We start from the raw sequence: 18,553 nt of genomic DNA, 5'->3' as shown, positions 1-18,553 counted from the left end.
CTGGCTCCTTTGTATATTCCATAATACCTTCCCAAAGAATATTCCATTGTGTGATTCATGCCACTGGCATGATTTTACTAAGGATAATTTGGAACCTCAGTGGCTTCTTTGGGAAACTTAAGATCCCCCCAGACTGGCTCATCTAAGACCTCTTCCTTCCCATCACCTCTGCTCCTCCCTCCTCCCTCCCTTCAGTCTCCTTGATCTTTCCTTCAGTTTCCCTGTACCTTTTGCTATGATTCCCTTCAAAGCCATACCTCTTTCCCTTCCCACTTGAGTCCTCAGCCCCCTACAGTCGCTTAGCTCTAGGCCTCCTGTCCCTCTCTGGGCCCTCACAGGACTGAGGAACTCCTGAAAGCAAATAGCTGAGGCTGAAAAGGAAAAAGGGCTAATTGGAAACAGGCTGGATGTTTTATCCACTCATATGAACCCCAGAGTTCAAAAGTTCTTTTTGAGTATATGTATTTTGTGGCAATACAGTTATTTACATGAGCTCAGCAGGAATCTGTCCTTGTAACAGGGCATAACTGGAACACTTGATAATCAAGGCTTTAACTAGAATGTCATATGGAGAATGATGGGTAGAATCAGATATGGCTAAACAGTTTTAAGGAACTAAGTTGACTTCATGGAGCCAATGCTTAAAGCCTTCTTGGGAAAACCAGCCTGGTACTTGACTTACAGCCTTCCCAGACTTATAGGTGAATAAGGAAGGCCACTTCCTGGCAGGCCCAGGGACCTTAGGATATTATGGGGACTTCAAGAAGAGAGGGTTTCACCCAAATCTATTGGCACTGCAGGTAAAATCTGGCTTGGCCTCCTAGCCTCAAGAGGCTTTAAAATGTCTAATTTGCGATTCTTTATGAAAAGTTCCAGCAATACAAAGGTCTGTGTGGTCAATTTCTATTCTTGCTGTGCTTACATAAATAATCAGGCCAAATCTAATCAGAGCAGTCTTATTTTGTGAACAAGAAACAAAAAGAAAGAGTGATAAAAATTTCATTTTTCAATAGCAAACTCTTATGGGCTAGTAGATTCTAGTCCTTTTCATTGTCTTTGAGATTTTGTTAGCTACTATAAACTGGGCTGGATCTTGCCATCTTGCACATTTTTTTCAGTCCTTGCCAAATTCTCAGTTCTTCTAGTTTCCTTCAATATCTGGCTACAACTCTTCAAACTAATATTTCCAGTTTTTCTCCCACCTTCCTGACTTGATGCCACTGAGAAATAAAACTTGACTCCCTGGACACCTATTGAGATTTTAGGTTGTTTTGTAGCTGGCTTTGCCCCCAGGATCTAAAAAAGCCCTGCAAGCTGAAGCTGGACAATGGCAACCTAATCCCAGAGCTGCTCTGGTGTGGGCTGCTCAGGATGCTTCAGGCCAGCAGCTACAAGTCTTGTCTGGCTGCCCTACTACCAAGTCTCAACAGATAATTCAGCTGGTCCTTAATGAATAAAAGGTAAAGAATGAGAAATACACTTGTACTGTTCAAAGCAAAGAAGAATGTCTCTTCTTCCCTTAAATTAAAGGATGGACTAACAGAAACACTCTCTTTGACTAAACTTTATAGGCTCTTCCCAGTCCACTTTTTGACTAGGCCTTATCCTTGGGCACTATCTTTGGCCCATTTTAGCAAGAATTCTATTAAGTCAGTTTAGAGGCAATCCCCCACTTTTGTATCTGGTCACCTTTAATATCTGATCAACCCAGCCTGCTGCAGCAAGAATCCTGTTAAGTAGGTTTAGCAAGAATCCCACTACCCTTGAATGTTCAATCCACTGACCCCTTCACTCTGCATGTTGGCTGCAAATCCCCACTTGTCTTTACTGTATTTAGAGTTAAGCTTGATCTCTTGTATTTTCAGCCGAGCCATTACAGTGTTCCCACATAAAATTTTCCTTACTGTTTTAACAAGTGTCAGAATAATTTTTTCATCTCCACCTTCCCTTGATAAAAACTGGGAACTCCCACTATAACTTATGTATTGGTTACTCTTAGGCAAACTACGAATGAAGTTGTTCCCCTTTCATTTCTTTGTATTCTAGTGAGAGTGTTTTCTGCACATGTTTGTTCCTAATTTTATTTTCTACTTTGGGTGCGGTCTCTTCAGATTCCCCCCTTCCCCTACTGAGTTTTCAAGGTTTCCTAAGCAATTTGCTGGGAGGCAAGGAGAGAGAGCCAATTTTTAAAGGGCTTTTCCTTTGTTGGCCTTATTTACCACTTTTGTTCTTGGCTGGTTGTCATCTAACTTTTTACTGCATTTTAACTCAGAGGAGTTTACAATTTTATTTGACAGACTTTTTCCCGTCTTTTCCCTTGTGGTTTCATCAAGTGCTTCTTGGTGTGACAATCCTGTCTTACTCAAAGGAGGCCTGTGGGTGACTCACTGACTCCTCTCCACAGATCTAAGAGAAGGGTGCTTTTCTACCTGCTGTGCAAAGGGGAAGATTAAGCTTAGGGAGAAGTCACTTAGCCAGAGTGTCAATGTGGGGGTAAAAACATGATCAGGCTGATTCTGTTTCCTGAGCAATTAACCACTGTACTTTGTCAGGAAAGTATCTCCCCTTTCGGAGACTTAGTAAATGCTCTATTTATTTATTTATTTTTGTTTAGCATATGATTTTTTTAATCACTAAAAAACTGTGGTGCATCCATACCAGGGATTAGTGTTCAGTCATGCAAAGGGATGAACTACTGACACATATGACCACTTGGGTGGCTCTCAAGAGCATATGTTGAAGGCAAAAAGCCACGCTGAGAAAGACATATAGTAGATGAGACAATTTACATGATACTCTTGAAGTGACAAAATTATAGAGATGGAAAACAGATCAGTGGTTGCTCAGGGTTAGGGACAGGTGTAGAGGGAGCAGGTGCAGCTCTACAGGGGTAGCCAGAGAGGGATCTTGGTAGTGAGGGAGCAGTTCTGCTCCGTGATTGTGGTGATGGTTATGTGAATATACACAAGTGATAAAGTGAGAGAACTATACAAAACTGATAGAGTCATATTTTAATGATGTGGAATGTCTCTTGGTGTGTGGGACACGGGAGCATCTAGTTGCTGACTTGGATGCAACTGCCCAGCCACCTGATATGAAAGCCACCTGATATGAAAGCCACCTTTCTTAGCAGGGTCCACAAAACCCCACTGGTGGGGCACAAGGACTGAAGAGTAGGGGCACTGTAACGGTGAGTTCCCTGACTAAAGGGAGGCGGGCGATCCATTGCAGATCTTGACTTTCTCTGAGTGCTTTCGGTTTTCTGAAGCTGAAATTGTGTTTGTTCACTTAAAATTAGATTTGCTTAATATGAAGTGGAATAGATTTTGTTTTAATCACTGAAATTAAAACAAAAGATGAATGGGATAGGAAGAGCGTTAAAAATATTACAAAAAAACCACAAACAAACCCCAAACTTCAAAGAGGTATGCTGCCCTGCTTCCACAAAATGCTTAGCTTGGAAAATGAGGAATTTTGGTGAAAATGTCTCAACAAATTTAGGAGAAATGGGCTGAAAAAAATGACCTGGACCCTCACTTGCCCCCTCACTGACCTCTTCTGCTCTGCCGTAATCCCCCTTCTTATTTTCCTCTCAGCTGGATCAGATTTAGCTGCCCTCTGATGGAGACAAGAAGTTAAAATGGAGTTAAAGGAAAGGGTGTGTCACTTACTCAGGAGGAGGAGGTGGCCTTTCCCCGAGCACCTGGTACTTTCTGTCCATTCGGTTGGGCTTGGAGCACCACGTGATGCTGTGGGACAAAGTGGGCCAGTGATCTGGAGGCTGGGACGGACACAGGCAGCCCTGAGCCTGCAGGAGCCCCAAGTGGGTGGGTAGCCGGAGGCGCTGTGCCTGCCCATGGGGCAACCTGACTCCCCTGTCTGGGGCTGAATCCTTCAAGGTGCCTCCCTGCTCCTCAACAGCCCTGGAGACAACCTTATTGTGGGGGTAAAGACCTTACCAGGAAAACCAACCCAAGGTTGCTGAGAGGGAACAAGAGGCAGAGGTGCTGAGGCCCAGAAATCTGTATCCTTTTTCCCCTGTGGTGAGCACCCAAAGAAAAATAGATTGCGCCACTTGCAGAATTGTGAGCTTCTCAACTGAAAATATAATAGGCCCAGTTAAACTTGAATTTCATATATGCAACAAGTAATTTTTACTTTAAGTATGTCCCATGCAGTATTTAGGACATGCTTGTACTAAAAATATTATGTGCTGTTTACCTGAAATTAAAATTTAGCTGGGCATCCTGAATCTTCATCTGGCAGCCCTGGCAACATGGACTTTATTCTGTAACTGCTGGTAGATTAAATATACAAATGGACCCACATATAAATACAAAACTCTGACCCATAACCTATAGCAACCTGCCCAGGAAACCAACTCCTTGTTTACAATAAACAACTCAGGAAGCCATTCTGCTATAAGTCGGACTTGTAGGAAGCCAGATCGTCATCTCTAGTGACAATTCAGAATATGAAATACTAACTCCCATAACAATGGCTCAGCTCCAAATGGTCTGGACTTGATTAATAACTGAGAGCTTCCCTAAATTTTGTCCCTGCTTCCAACTCAGGACCATCTAGAGAAAGCCAAATAGGCACCCTTAAACACTCACAGTGACTGCCCCACTGCTAGCCTGCCTGCCTCCAGTTTCCCTAGGCCAACAGTCGCCAAACAGGGCATATCTGAAGCCTTTTTCTCCACTATAAAGCTTCCTCACTTAGAGTCTGCTAAAACACAAGTGGTGGTAGCTGACTTCTTCGCCATAGCAAGCTCCAAATAAATATCCTTTGCTTTGATCACTTGATCTTTGTTTATTTCTACATTGAGATGGCATAAATGTTCAAAAGACCTGGAACTATGCAAAGCAGAAATTTCCTCACGGCCACATCCTCAAAACCAGGAATTAACAAGGACTCACAGAGAGCTCAGGAAGTCAGCTCAGCCATGTAGCTTCTGCTTTCCACCCTGCATAAAATTGGTGTTAAAGGTCAGCCAGCATCCATGCTCATTGAGCCGTAAGTCTGATGACCCCGGTGGGGCACAATGGACAGAGCACATGGCCAGGACACCAGAGCCCAGGATTCCTCCTGTGGTTCTGTGATGTCATCCAAGGAAAGCCATCTTCAGTGTCCCTCTTCCTGACCAGGCCAGTGTATGCAGGGAGGTAGCAGGGCTTGGATCCCCTGGCAGTCACCATGGAAAGCCAGTGAATGCCCAGACAGGTTCTCAGGGTGGGAGACCTCTTTGAGCTGTGTCACTCAGCAGGAATGAGCAGACCTGACTAAAGCCAGCATCAGAGCCGTTTCCTCACTGGTTCCCTTGGGGTCTCCGAGCTGAGCACAGCTGGTACATTCTAAGGACAGTCTAGAAGAGCAACAGGGTGGTCTCTGGCCTCCATATCGAGGGACAGGATAGGGGTCTGGGAAGGGGAGATCCCAAGCACCCCAGAAACACTACCTCCGTGCCGAGGTGGCACTGGCACTGGACCAAGCCTTTTTCATGGAGTGTTCCACTTGGTTCTGGTGTTGCTTGAAGCCTTTGGTCGCTGAGCACCCAGGGCGAGAGCAGAGGATCCAAGGTGAGCGGGGCCAGGTGGCACCACCGCCTTCCCCCCGCCAGTGCTCTGAGCCCCACGGGCCTGTACGCCTCTACCTGTCTGGGACCAATCTTCGTCACGATTCTGGGTTGAGAATTTTGAGTTGGGAAATCTGAAACCAATGGAAAGGGCATGACCATGAGGATGGGTCAAGTCAGACAGTGGGCACCATCCCAGTTAGCTCACAATACTGTGTGAGCTTTTCCTATCATGAGCTCCATTTCAGAGGAGGAAACTGAGGCTCTGAGAAGAGAAGCCTCTTGCGCAAGGTCACAGGCCGTGAGGGGTGGGCTTACATGGAAACCCGGTGTTTGGGACCCCAAAGACAGCCCCTGAAGGTTCAGGGCTATCAGCCATGGTGGCAGGGCCCCATTGTGCCCCCCAGGGCTGCTCACTGCAGAATCTTCTTGACCACCTCCACAGCTGGGTCTTCAATCATGGACTTCCCTGTATGGCTAGGCTGGGCGAAGGACTCAGGGGTGACCAGATCTACTTTAGCTTCCTCTTCAAGGGCTTCTGAAGACTCCAGGATGTTAGTCTCCACCTCCACATCATTCAAAATGTCCTGCAGGCCCAAGAGAAGGGCCAAGTGTGTGGGTCTGGCCTAAGTGTCAGGGAGGTAGGCAGCCTGGGCTCACCTCCTTGCCGCAGTGCAGTGGCTGGAGGCCAGTTGCCTGTTTCTTTGAGACTCTATTTTTCCTTCTAAAAATGGTAATGATCATATCTCCTTTAGAGAGTCATTCATTCATTCAGACATTCAAAAACATTTCCTGAAGGACTGCTTTTTGCAAGGCTCTGCCTGGTCCTGGGACACAGGGTGAAGAGGCCACATATGACCCTTGTCCTCATGGAGCTTACAATCTAGTCAGAGAAACAGACACTCAGTATCCACTTTCTGGGAGTCAGTGCTATGAAGGGAAACTTCCAGAGTCTTTTAAGACTGAGGGTCATGGACCTGTAAGGATGGCCCATAGATGTGCTAGGTGTTTTTAACCAAATGGATGAATGAACGAATGGGTGCGTGGGTGAGAGAGTGGCCAACTCCCTGAGAGCTGGACCTTAGAGAAGGGTAGGAGTAGTGGCCCATGGTAAGTGCTTTTTAGGCTGTTCTGTCTTTGATTCTGAGTCTTGTCTCAGCATGGATTGACTGTAATAGGGAGGGAGTCCTGCTGGATTCCTGCACCCCATCTAGTTGGGCGTAGTGCTGGTGGAGTGACGGAAGCTTAGCGTTGGCATCGCAGGAAGAGCCTCCCCACAGAAGGGAGGGCTGGATCAAAGCATGAGGGTCAGAGCCTGAAGGGTGGCCAGAGCAGAACTTGAGGGGTGTCCACTTATGCTACCATTGGTTCTACAATACATCGCCCTGGAAGTTGGTTGAATGCCTCTGATGTTCAAACGCAGGCTCTGCCTTCTTCGGGCACACAGTCTAGGGAGGCAGCTCCTAAAATCAAGACCTCATTTTATGGTCTGTGAGAGAAGGCCTAGGGGAAGTAACATCTTCAGGGTCAGAGAAATGGAGAGGCCATAGAGGGCAGGCTTAGGAAGCGGCTGTGTAGGTTCCTTTAAAGGAAGCTTTAAAGGATTTTGCCTTGAGGGCAGGAGAGAGACATGGTCAGACTGGCCTTTCCAGTGTTAGGTCTGGCTGCAGCTCAGGGAATGGATCAGGAAGGGAGGTAAGGGGATAAGGGCAGCCGGTGGGTAAGATGGGGTGGGAGTGGGGGTTGGACAAGGCAGAGGGGTGAGGGGTGGCGAGAAGCCAGGGGTGCTCATGGGAAGAGGCTGAGATGTGAGGCTGGCCTGGGAGCTGGTGGGTGGAGTGAGCCGACCATCCTGATGGAACTGGGGAAGTGGGGACAGGAGGTGAGGGGTCTCTAAGAGACCAGTGCAGAGAAGTGACCCATCTGGGATTTGAACCCAGGCCTGACTGCACAGCCTGCAGTCTTTCCAAGGCAGCCCAGTAGGCCTGAGGTCCAGCAGGGGCCTGGGAGTTCCCTCTTCCCTTAGGCTTTGCTAAGCCTATAGGTGAACTGGAAGCCTAGATCCAACAGCACACCCACCCTTCCCCACCATCTTCTCTTACAGTAAAGACCACTTGAGACCCGGACACCATGTCCAGCCTGCAGCTGAGGTACTGAATCCTCTGTCTCAGTTTTTCTTTCCCAGTCTGGACAAGGCCAAGGAGGTCTTCTGTGGTCACTGTCTGTGAGAACACAGAGGAAGAAAGACATGGGAAGCAGGCTGCGGGAGGGCAGGCTGATTCCATCGGAACTGCGGGAGCAGGGGCTGGCTGATGATGATGCCTCCTGGTCAGCCGGAGGCCCCCAGTTGCAGGGTGGGCTCTAGGGGAATGGGAAATGCTGGGCCAGCTCTCTTAGATGGTTGCACTGGGGCAGAAGATCCTTCACTGATGGGGCATCAGGAGCTCTATTCCTGGCTCTATGGGTTCATTTTGGGTGAATGATTTAACTGCCCATCTGTATTATGGTGACAGAGTGTTCCCAGGGGATCTCTCCGTGTAGAAGGACATGACCTCAGATGGCCGGGGTATGTAGGAGAGAAATGGCCACAGCCCTGCTGCAGGGCAAGCTGGCCATCTTCAGGACAATATCAAATACACGCACCCCCTGGAGGAGCTGTCCCACAGACCTTGCCCAGAGGTCCACAGGGCAGCAACCCTAAGGACATTCCCCGTCACCACACATCCCACACGTCATTTGGTGGTCCTCCTCATACGTTGTTCCCTGAATGGTTCCTGACCTAGTGTAGATGACCCAGGCCAGGGGGTGCCCTGGCCTCCTCTGTTTCCTTCATTTCCAATGAATGCTGAGTCCTGCCCACTCCCCTGATCACTCAGCTCTGGAATTGGAAATGTCCCTGCTGGCACTTTGTCCAGGCTACTATCCTCTCTGTCTCAGTACCCTGTCCCACTCCTCCCTCCCTCCCTGTCTTTGGCACCCAACAACCAGAAGGCCCTCCTCACATGCAACATGGAGCACAAGGCACTGGCTGCACATTCCCTGGCCCCAACCATCTTCACCATGTGTCCCAGGCACTGTTCCGTCTCCTGGCCCCTGCTCTGCATAAACATCCAACCAGCCTCCTCCCTCAACATAGGATTGCCTGCCCACTCAGGCCCATGCTCTGCGACCCAGCCAGGAGGCTGTGCAAGCCCCTGGTACCCAGCCCAACACCCTGACACCACCAGGAGAGGGCAGTGGGTTGGAGGGGAGCGGGGTTGGGAGGTGAGGAAATGGAGAGCAAATGTTTCTGCTCCGGACAGGTAGAGCTGTCCCTCAGGGGCCTGTTGAAGGGGTCGCTGCAGATAGCCTGGTTTCCCCCTGCTTCCTACGGGATGTGCAGAAACATCTGCCTGATAATAGAGGTTACATGAGCTCTGCAGAAAATGAGAATAATACGAGAGGTGTGTATTCTCCATTCTGGGCTTTGTGGATGCTTGAACTTTTTTCAAGAAGTATGTGTTACTGTGCAAGGAAAAGCAACAAAGATAGAATAATAAACATCCCTTCAGCGCTCAACAACAATAAAACCTCAACTCAGTGATGGAAAAGGAAGTGAAATGACAGAGCTTGGTAAGGAGGGTGGGTCCCACTCAAGAAACATCTGGCTAGGCCATCTGGTTCTCAAGTTGAGGTGTTAGGAAAAGATTCCTACTCGGGGAGGCCAGGGTGCATGAGGAATGGGGACAGAGATGAGTGCTACTACTGGGGAAGAGACAGTGTGAGCATCCAGAGGCCTGCTGTGCTGATCAGGTGCCTAGCAGGCACTTAGAACCCCATTTCTCCCAAACTCCAATGCAGACTTTTCACTATTTACACACAGAAAACAGAAGGAACTACTTTATGTGTGATGATCGAAACAAACAAATGAAAAATCAAACGAAAAATCAAACAAAAAATGGTTGTTCAAAGGGCAGAGTCCAGCTGTTACTCATTGAGGGCTGAGTTCCAATTACAGGGAGGGATGCTTGGTGACATCAGAGGGGGAGTGAGGTCAGACTCAAGCCCCCACACTCACTGGACTCTATATACCTGCCTGGGAGGGGCTGGGGGCTGGGGAGGTGGCTGGTTTCTCTTCTCTTCCTTAATTCCCCTGAATTAAACGGGGGTTAAGTAGGAAGGCTCAGAGGCCCCTCTAGTGCTGGAAAAGTCTAGAATACAGATTTGTTTACTTCCAGTTTATGATTGTACCATGATATGTCTTTATTATTCCTAGCATAGCACCTAATGAGCACTTACTTTTTTGTCTCCCTTTGAGTTTTCACACATTTCTACCTTGCTTTGAAGCTGTTCCAGAGAAGAATTTAATCCATCTGTTTGCAAATTGGACTTGGCTACCTAGAAAAAACAAGAGGTTCTGAGATTTATTTTTAGAAGCCTTATTTTAATCAGGATAATGTTCAGTGAAATGTACTATCTGAGAGATGGATTAAGTACTGGAAAAATGAAATAAGGAGGAAAAAGTGTACAGTCTTATCAGAAACTAGATTAGTGCAAATTAAAAAGATTTTTTTACTATCACATAGATACGGTTTAAAAATAAAATTGGCAATCCATAGTACTGGCTGAGGGTGTTAGGAGGAAACAGTCATCCTCTGCAGTAAGGGATGTCTCTATAAGCCACCTGGAAAGCAAAAAAAGCCTTAAAACTCATGCTTCAGCCCAGTAATTCTAGCTCTGAGAGATACCCTACAGACAGACATAAGCAGAGTTTATTGTGCAAGCATATTTATTGCACATTGGCATCATAATAAGTGAAGGCCACCAAATATTCTTCCAAAAAGGAATGGTTAATAAAAATGGCAGCACATTCAAGAGGGAAGTCATCAAAATGATGCTTTGGAAGAATTTTTAAAGACTATACAGATTAAAAATTGTATAAATATCAAAAAGCGAATTTTGTGCTTTGTGTATATATACAAACACATAAGTATAATAACCCCCATCTTTCTATATACAGAAAAATGTTTAAAAATAAATATTTTTTCTGGCTTTATTGAGATATAAATGACATATAACATTATATAAGTTTAAGGTATACATCATGTTAATTTGATAATGCAAAATGATTACTACTATAGTGTTAACTAACATCTACATCATGTCAAATAATTACCATTTCTTTTTTGTGATGAGAACATTTAAGATCTACTCTCTTAACTTTCAAGCATATAGTAAAGTATTAACTATAATCACCATGCTGCATATTAGATCCCTCAAACTTATTCATCTTATAATGAAGTTTTGACCCTTTGACCAACATCTCCCCATTTCCCACATCCCTCAGTCCCTGGCAACCACCATTCTACTCTTACTTCTAATGAGTTCCACATAAAAGTGGTATCATACAGTATTTCTCTTTGTCTGACTTATGTCATAAGCATAATGCCCTCAAGATCCATCCATGTCATAGCAAATGGCAGGATTTTCTTCTTTTTAATGACTGAATAATATTCCCCTGTGTGTGTGTGTGTATGTGTGTGTGTGTGTGTGCGCATGCACACACACATTTTCTTTATCCATTCATCTGTTGATGGACACTCAGATCGTTTCCATCCCCTGGCAATTGTGAATCATACTGCAATGAACACAGAAGTACAGACATCTCTTCAAGATCATCTTTTCACTTCCTTTGGATAAATAACCAGAAGTGGAATTGCTGGATTATATGTTAGTTCTTTTTTTATTTTTTGAGGAACCTCTATCCTGTTTCCCATAATGGCTGCACCAATTTACATTCCCACTAACAGTGCACAAGGGTTCCTTTTTCCCACATCCTCGCCACTTGTTCTCTCTTGTGTTTTTGATAATAATCATTCTAACAGGTGTGAGGTGATATCTCATTGTCATTTTGATTTGCACTTTTCTGATGATTACTGATATTAAGCCCCTTTTCAATATGGTCTCTTGGCCATTTGTATGTCTTCTTTGGAAAAATGTCTACTCAGTTCTCTGCCCATTTTTAAAATCAGATTGTTTGATTTTTTTGGCATTGAATTATATGAGTTCTTTACATACTTTGGATATTAATCTCATATCAGATATATTATTTGCAAATATTTTCTCCTATTCCAGAGGTTACCCTTTCATTTTATTGATTGTTTCTTTTGCTGTGCAGAAGCTTTTTAGTTTGCTGTTTGCATTTGTTGCTTGTGCTTTTGGTGTCATAACCACAAAATCATTGTCAAGACCAATGTCAAAGAGCTTTTCATCATCTCTATGTCTAGGAGTTTTATGGCTTCAGATCTTTAATCTATTTGGAATTTAGGACTTCAATCCATTTCAAGTTTATTTTTGTGAGGTATAAGATAGGGCTCCAATTTCATTCCTCTGCATGTGGTTATCCAATTTTTGCAACTGGCTAGTTCTAACAGGTTTTTTTGGTGAGTCTGTAGGCAAAGACAGTTTTACCACTTCCTTTTCTATTTGGATGCCTTTTATTTCTTTTTCTTGCCCGCTTGCTCTGGCTAGGACTTCCAGTACTACACTAAATAGGTGTGGTGAGAGCAGGCACCTTGTCTTGTTCCTGATCTTAAAGGAAACACTTTCAGCCTTTCACTGTTGAGTATGATGTTAGCTATAGGCTTGTCACAAGCGGCCTTTATTATACTGAGGTATGTTCCTCCTTTACCTAAGTTTTGAACATATTTGTCATGAAAAGATGTACATTTTTTCAAATGCTTTTTCTGCATCTACTGAGATGATCAAATGATTGTCATTTTTCATTCTATTGATGTGGTGTATCACACTGATTGATTTGCTCATGTAGGGTCATTCTTGTATCTCAGGGATAAATTCTACTTGATCAGGGTGAATGAACTTTTTAAAGTGCTGTTGAATTTTGTTTATTAATATTTTGTTGAAGATTTTGTGTTTACATTCATCGGGGATATTGGTCTGTAGTTTTCTTTTCTTGAAGTGTCCTAATCTGGCATTTGTACCAGGATAATAATGTTGATTTTTAGTTATATTGCTTTGAGTAATATGAGTTTGGGAGTGTTTTCTCTTCTTTTTTTGGAAGAGTTTGAAAAAGATTGGCATTAAGTTTTCTTTAAATGTTTGGTAGAATCCACCCATGGAACTTTAAACAGTTTATTTTGATTAACTATGTTAGTCCTCAGAAAACCGTATTAGGCAAGTACTATCTTAACACCCATTTTAGAGAAACTGAGACAGAGAATAAATGTTTTAGGCAAGAACACAGAGCTCTTAAATTTGTCCTGGGCTTTTCTTTGTTGAGAGGTTTTGGTTACTGACTCAATCTCCTGATTTATCTTTAGTCTGTTCAGATTTCTTATTTCTTCATGATTAAGTTGTGATAGGTATGTTTCTAGGAATTTATCCATTTCTTCTAGATTTTCCAATTTGTCAGCATATAACTGGTCTCTTATGACCCTTTGCATTTCTGTGGTATTAGTTGCAATGTCTTCCCTTTCATTTCTTATTTTATTTGAGTCTTGTCTTTTTTTTCTTAGTCTAGCTAAAGGTTTGTCAATTTTGTGTGTCTTCAAAAAACCACCTCTTAGCTTTGTTGATCTTTTCTATTGTTTCTCTGGTTTCTCTTTCATTCATTTCTTATCTGATCTTCATTATTTCCTCATTCTGCTAGCCTTGGGTTTAGTTTGTTCTTTTTCTAGTTCCTTGAGGTGTACAGTGAGGTTGTTACTTTGAGATTTTTGAATTGTGTTCACATTTTGGCTCCACCAGAAAAGCTCTATGTTCTTGCCTAAGTCGTGTAATTATTCTCTACCTCAGTTTCTTTATCTCTAAAATGGGTGTTAAAATAGTACTTGCCTCATACAGTTCTTCTGAGGACTAACATAGTTAATCAAGATAAACTAGTTAGTAGGATACATGGTACATAATACCTCAGTGAATGTTAGAGGCTCTGTCTGGAGTGCAAGTCCCACGAGGCAGAGAGCACAGGAGTATTCCCAGCCCTGGGACAGTGCCTGGCATGCAGGTGTGATAAACATCCACAGATAAAGAATGCATCTGTCCTACCTCAGACTTTATTTTCACTTGCAGATTTGTCAGCAACCGCTGGATTTTCTCTATGAAAATAAGGTCCACAGACAGGTTGTGGAATTTACTTTCAAACTTGTTGATAACGTCATTGGCCTGTAAAGAAATAAATAAAGTAAAGGAGGGGGACTTCATTTGGAACTTTGAAAGCAGAGAGGGGCAGGCTTGATTAATGCTTGGAAAGGGGCCTTGACTAGCCCATCAGGCAATTTTTAAGGTGAATACTTTGTAATTGGTGTCCTGGGAGCCTGGCCACCTACCTGGTCCAGGTACTCACGCTCCATCTTCTCCATGTTAATCATTATTAAACTCTCAACAGACTCTATCCGGGCAGCTTCCTTCTCCAGTCGGTGACACAGTGAGTCAATTTCTTCAGGAGAAAAGTTGCCTCCCTCTGAAAACAATCTGAAAATGATTTGGGAGAAAAAAAAGCCACTGATGAGACATGAAGCTTTCCACCCATCCCAAATACTGTGGTTGATAAGACTTTAGATTAAAAGTACAAGATCACAGAAAAATGAATGCAGATAGTTTAAGACTAGAAGCAGGGAAACAACCCAAATGTCCACAAAGGAATGAATGGCGAAACAAAATATCGTACACACACACAGTGGAATAGTATTCAGCCTTAAGAAGGAATGAATTCTCATATAGAACTGAAGATATACTAAGTGAAATAAGCTAGATACATAAAAGGACAAATATTGTATGATTTCACTTATAGTGGGTACCTAGAGCAGTCAAATTTATAGAGAATTGAAAAATAGAATGGTGGTTGCCAGGAATTCCCCAGGGAAGAGGAGAATGGGAGATAGTGTTTAATGGGTTCAGAGTTTCAGTTTGTGAAGATGAAAAAGTGTTATAGATGGATGGTGGTAATGGTAGCACAACAATGTGAAAGTAATTAATGCCACTGAACTGTGCACTTAAAAATGTTTAAAGTGGACAATTTCATGTTGTATATATTTTATCACAATAAAAATATGAAGAGGGACACAAGACCACCTCTCAATAGAGAGAGAGAAAGCCTGGCGGCCTGCAGAAGCTCCGGATACTGGTTCCCACCTGCAGTGCTTGACAAATTCAACATTGGTGTAGCGAAGCTTGCCCAGGCTCTCCTCCAAATACTGGCGGAAACTGCGCAGGGAAACCTGGGTGACATCAACGTAGCTAAGCAGCTCCTGGTGCAGTGTGCTGCTGAGAGTGACCAACCTGGGGACATGGGAGGGCAGAGAGGTGACCTGGGAATGGAAAGGCAGCTGGGGAGGCTTCCTGAGCTCCACCACTGTGGCCAGCTGTGAGGCCACCAGAACCAGAGCCCATCTTCTCTGGGAAGGAGAGGAGGTATTAGAAGAAAGTTCAGAACACCAGTGTGTGCAGGACATAGTGTGGGACTCTCAGTGTACTCCTCTCTGGCCCCTGCCACCAAACTGGTAAAAGAATCCTTACGTGCTAGTGATCTTCACCTTCCCTCCAGCAAGCTCTCCTTTTAGCTCCCAGCAGTGTGGCTCCTGAGCCCCAGTGCTCTCCCAAAACAGCACCCTGCTCTTTCCACTTTACCCTCAAACCCACCCTAATCAGCTTCCTTTTAGGTACCTGACCACTGCACAGACATCTGTGAGGGCTTCTTACCCGTTACCTGACTGAGGCCTCCCTGAACATGCAAGAGCCTCCATCTCAAATCCCTGAATGGCCTCCGTGGAACCCCTTTCTCTACCCTGAGCACATCCCCACCTCCAGCTGGGCCAGTGTGTCTTCCTGATGGGAGAATTGTGCTCCCTCCCCACCTCCCTCCATCTCAAGCAAGGGAACCTCCTCCCGGAAGCTCTTCCTGTCTCCCCCTGACAGAAGTGGTCTTCCTCACTGTGCACATTTTGGGGCAGGTTGTTTGCATCCCCACACTCTGACCATGTGCACCCTTTTCTCTCTCTGGCTGCTCACCCATCTCTAGCCCCCAGTCCCCACCCAGAGAGTTCACACAGTTGGACTCCTACTTGTGTGAAGAGGTGAACTGAAAAGACAAGGTTGCTGAGGGGCCTGGAAAGCGCAACTCTTTTATCCACCAGGAAGGGGCCCTCCTTTGAGAACAGCCGCTTGGCCGGGATTTTAATGAGGGCAGGACAGTGACTATCAGGGCTCTTACTTTTGGCTCCTGGTGGCGTTCAACAACATGTGCTCCATGTCATGAATCTTGCGGTGAAAGTTTTTGCTCCTTGTGTTTTGCTCCTCTTGGAACTGGCAGAACATCAGCTTCTCCTTCCTCAACGCCTCAGAAACCCCAGCACAGTGGCTATCCAGCCGCTTTTGATGAAACAGAAGCTCAGCTGAAAAAGGATGAGGTGAGCTGAGGCACTCTGGAATCCCGAGTTACCTCAGGCCATTTCTTTCCTGGAGAGTGATGGCTGCAGAGCAGGGACCATGCAGGTCAAGGTCCTTCATCCTGTCCCTGCTTCCCCTGCCAGGCCTTGGCCTAGGAATGGCACAGACCTCAGAGGGGCCAATTGCAGACTACCCTACGGTCTCCAGCCAGAGAGGAAGCTCTAGGCTGTGAGCAGGGAGGTCCTTGTTGGTGGGGAATGCAGCAGAAGGGAACAATGCCTGGGAGATGGAGCAGCCCAGGGGAGCAATCTGAGAGCAAGTGGAATGAGGGAGGGTATTGGGGGAGGGTGGAGATCTTGGTGAGAGGGTATAGGAGAAACAACGAGCACAAAGCCAGGCAGTAAGGCTTTGCGCCTTTATTATCAGTGGCTACTCATTTCCAGTGAGCTGGAATTCTGAAGGTGGACAATGAATTCTACAGTGGAGTAAAAAGAACCAGGATTTGGCTTCAAGAGCTCCACCATAGTCTTTTAGAGCTAGCAGATAGGTGCAGATTACCCCATTGGCCTCCCTACTGCCTGGAATGGTGAAAAGTGCTGTCATTTCTGCTCTGCCAGAAATGAATGGGATGACTCCAGCCTTGATTTCTACATTGTTCATTGGGGCCAGGAAGCCAGGGAAGGGGAAGGGAACCAACTTTCAGGGAGCATCTTTATTCATATTTGTATCTAATGCACACATTTTCCAAATGAAGATAATGAGGCTCCAACGCCACACAGGTTTCCCAAGGCCACAAGCACTGGAATTCCAGGCTAGGTTGTCTGGATTCCACAACTCTCACTGCTCCAGGCAATAGGAGGTTGGGTGGGATCCTTTGGGGCTTCTCTACGAGCTCTAAAGTCTTTGATGGAGCTTGAGGTATGACATGATTGAAAACCCAGAGAGGTCATTGAAGGATCCAACTAAAAGTGTGCCCCCTTTAATGGAGCCCTCTGCCAAAGAGAGAAATGGCATCTCTTTTATAACCTGAAATTAATGACTGCCAACTTTGGAGTCTGTGGCTTCTATCAGGTGCTCATGATTTCTCACTGTACTATTTCAAGGAGTTAATTACCATCGCCAATATCCCGTTCTGCAGATGAGGGAACGATCAGAAGTTGGGTAATTCACCAAGAGTCACACAGCTGGAGAGGTTGAGTCTGATAACTGATTCTTGAGCTACAGACTTGTCTCTAGAGCATCTACTGTGCAGGTGTGTATTTGACAGGTGTGTGAGCAGATCTGGGTTCCACACAGCTAAAAAGGGCAATATTCTTTATTTTGGTATCTAATGCCCTCTTTTTAAAAAATTATTTTAAAAAATCTCAAATGAGGATTCAGAGTGCAAACTGGGGCAGCTAGTGAATGTGGAGCTCCGGTGGCACAGACACCATGGGTCTGGGGCAAGGCAGCCTTCCCAGACAAGGTCTGTACCTGCTCTGACATTATGGATGTCCTTTTCAATGTGCTCAGCTCTCAGCTGGTGCAGGTGCAGACGCAGCTCCAGTTCTGAATCCAGCTCATCAATCTTGGTGGCCAAGATGACCCGGGCATTGAGAGCACACTGGTCAAACCACTTCTCTAGATGCTCAAAAAAGCCAGCTCGAAGTCTGAGGGAGAAACCAGTGAGTCAGCCCTGCCAGCAATCATGACCAGGGAAAGATCTTTCCATATCGATACATAAAGTGTTTCCCTCTTTCATTCTTTCTTCCTTATTTTATTTAACAACTATATCGTACTTACTTGTCCGGGTGAACCATCATTCATTTAGCCAGACCCCTATTGAAGGACTTGGGTGATTTCCAACTGTTTCTTCTTAAAAAGAAGGCTGCAATGAATAACCCTGTACATATGTCAAGTATAGAAGCATTCTACAGGATAAATTCCCTGAACTGGAATTGTTAAACCAAAGTCTAAAATATATGTGTGGTTATTGAAGTATGGCCAAATTGCTTCTTTCACAAGGCAACTTGAACTCCCAACAGTAATGAATAATGGTTCCTATTTCTCCATAGTTTCAGAGTGCATTGTCAAACTTCTGAATTTGACAATTTTGTCATGTTATGACTAAGACTGAGCATATTTTCATGTGTTTAATAATACTTAATTAATTTTTCTGCCTACTATCCATTAATATCTTTTACCCATTTCTCTATTGCATAGCTTCTTTTTTTCTTATCAATCCATATAGGAGCTCCTTTTAGAGCATGAGCTCCTTTGACTGTAATGTGTGTTGCAAATATTTTTCCCAGTTTATCACTTCTTCCTTTTTAAAATTTGTTTTGTTAAGATGTTGGTTCTCCCCAAATTTATCTATAGATTCAAAGCAATAAAAATTTTAAAAGCTCAGCAAATGTCTTCTTATGGGAACAGATGAGCTGATTTCAAGTTTATATAGAAATACAAATGGTCAAGTATGGTTGGTCAAGATAATCTTGAAGAAATCCAAGATTGGAGGACTTATACTACCAGATATGAAGACTTGGTATAAAGCAACAGTAATCAAGCAGGGTGAGGTGGTGATGTGAGGACAGACACATAGAGAAATAAGAG

General features: G+C 44.6%; 1 protein-coding gene across 3 annotated transcripts in view; it reads right to left on the bottom strand.

Moving 5' to 3' along the window:
• The window catches only part of CCDC180 (coiled-coil domain containing 180), a 68,086-nt gene that overhangs the window by 13,707 nt on the left and 35,826 nt on the right, over positions 1 to 18,553 (bottom strand). For 2 of the 3 annotated variants that reach the window (XM_057498869.1, XM_057498870.1), the window contains 11 exons: positions 17,435 to 17,610; positions 15,786 to 15,966; positions 14,708 to 14,854; positions 13,903 to 14,047; positions 13,622 to 13,738; positions 9,857 to 9,955; positions 7,681 to 7,800; positions 5,996 to 6,165; positions 5,657 to 5,712; positions 5,462 to 5,549; positions 3,672 to 3,749 (listed from right to left, as the gene is read on the bottom strand). In XM_057498869.1, the coding sequence (XP_057354852.1) occupies positions 3,672 to 3,749; positions 5,462 to 5,549; positions 5,657 to 5,712; positions 5,996 to 6,165; positions 7,681 to 7,800; positions 9,857 to 9,955; positions 13,622 to 13,738; positions 13,903 to 14,047; positions 14,708 to 14,854; positions 15,786 to 15,966; positions 17,435 to 17,610 (1,377 nt within the window). The remainder of the gene's footprint in view (positions 1 to 3,671; positions 3,750 to 5,461; positions 5,550 to 5,656; positions 5,713 to 5,995; positions 6,166 to 7,680; positions 7,801 to 9,856; positions 9,956 to 13,621; positions 13,739 to 13,902; positions 14,048 to 14,707; positions 14,855 to 15,785; positions 15,967 to 17,434; positions 17,611 to 18,553) is intronic. The other variant, XR_008996562.1, reaches the window with a different exon arrangement.

Source organism: Manis pentadactyla, chromosome 3 (genome assembly GCF_030020395.1).
Source record: "Manis pentadactyla isolate mManPen7 chromosome 3, mManPen7.hap1, whole genome shotgun sequence".
NCBI lineage: Eukaryota > Metazoa > Chordata > Mammalia > Pholidota > Manidae > Manis > Manis pentadactyla.
This window is presented reverse-complemented; position numbering and strand designations above follow the sequence as displayed.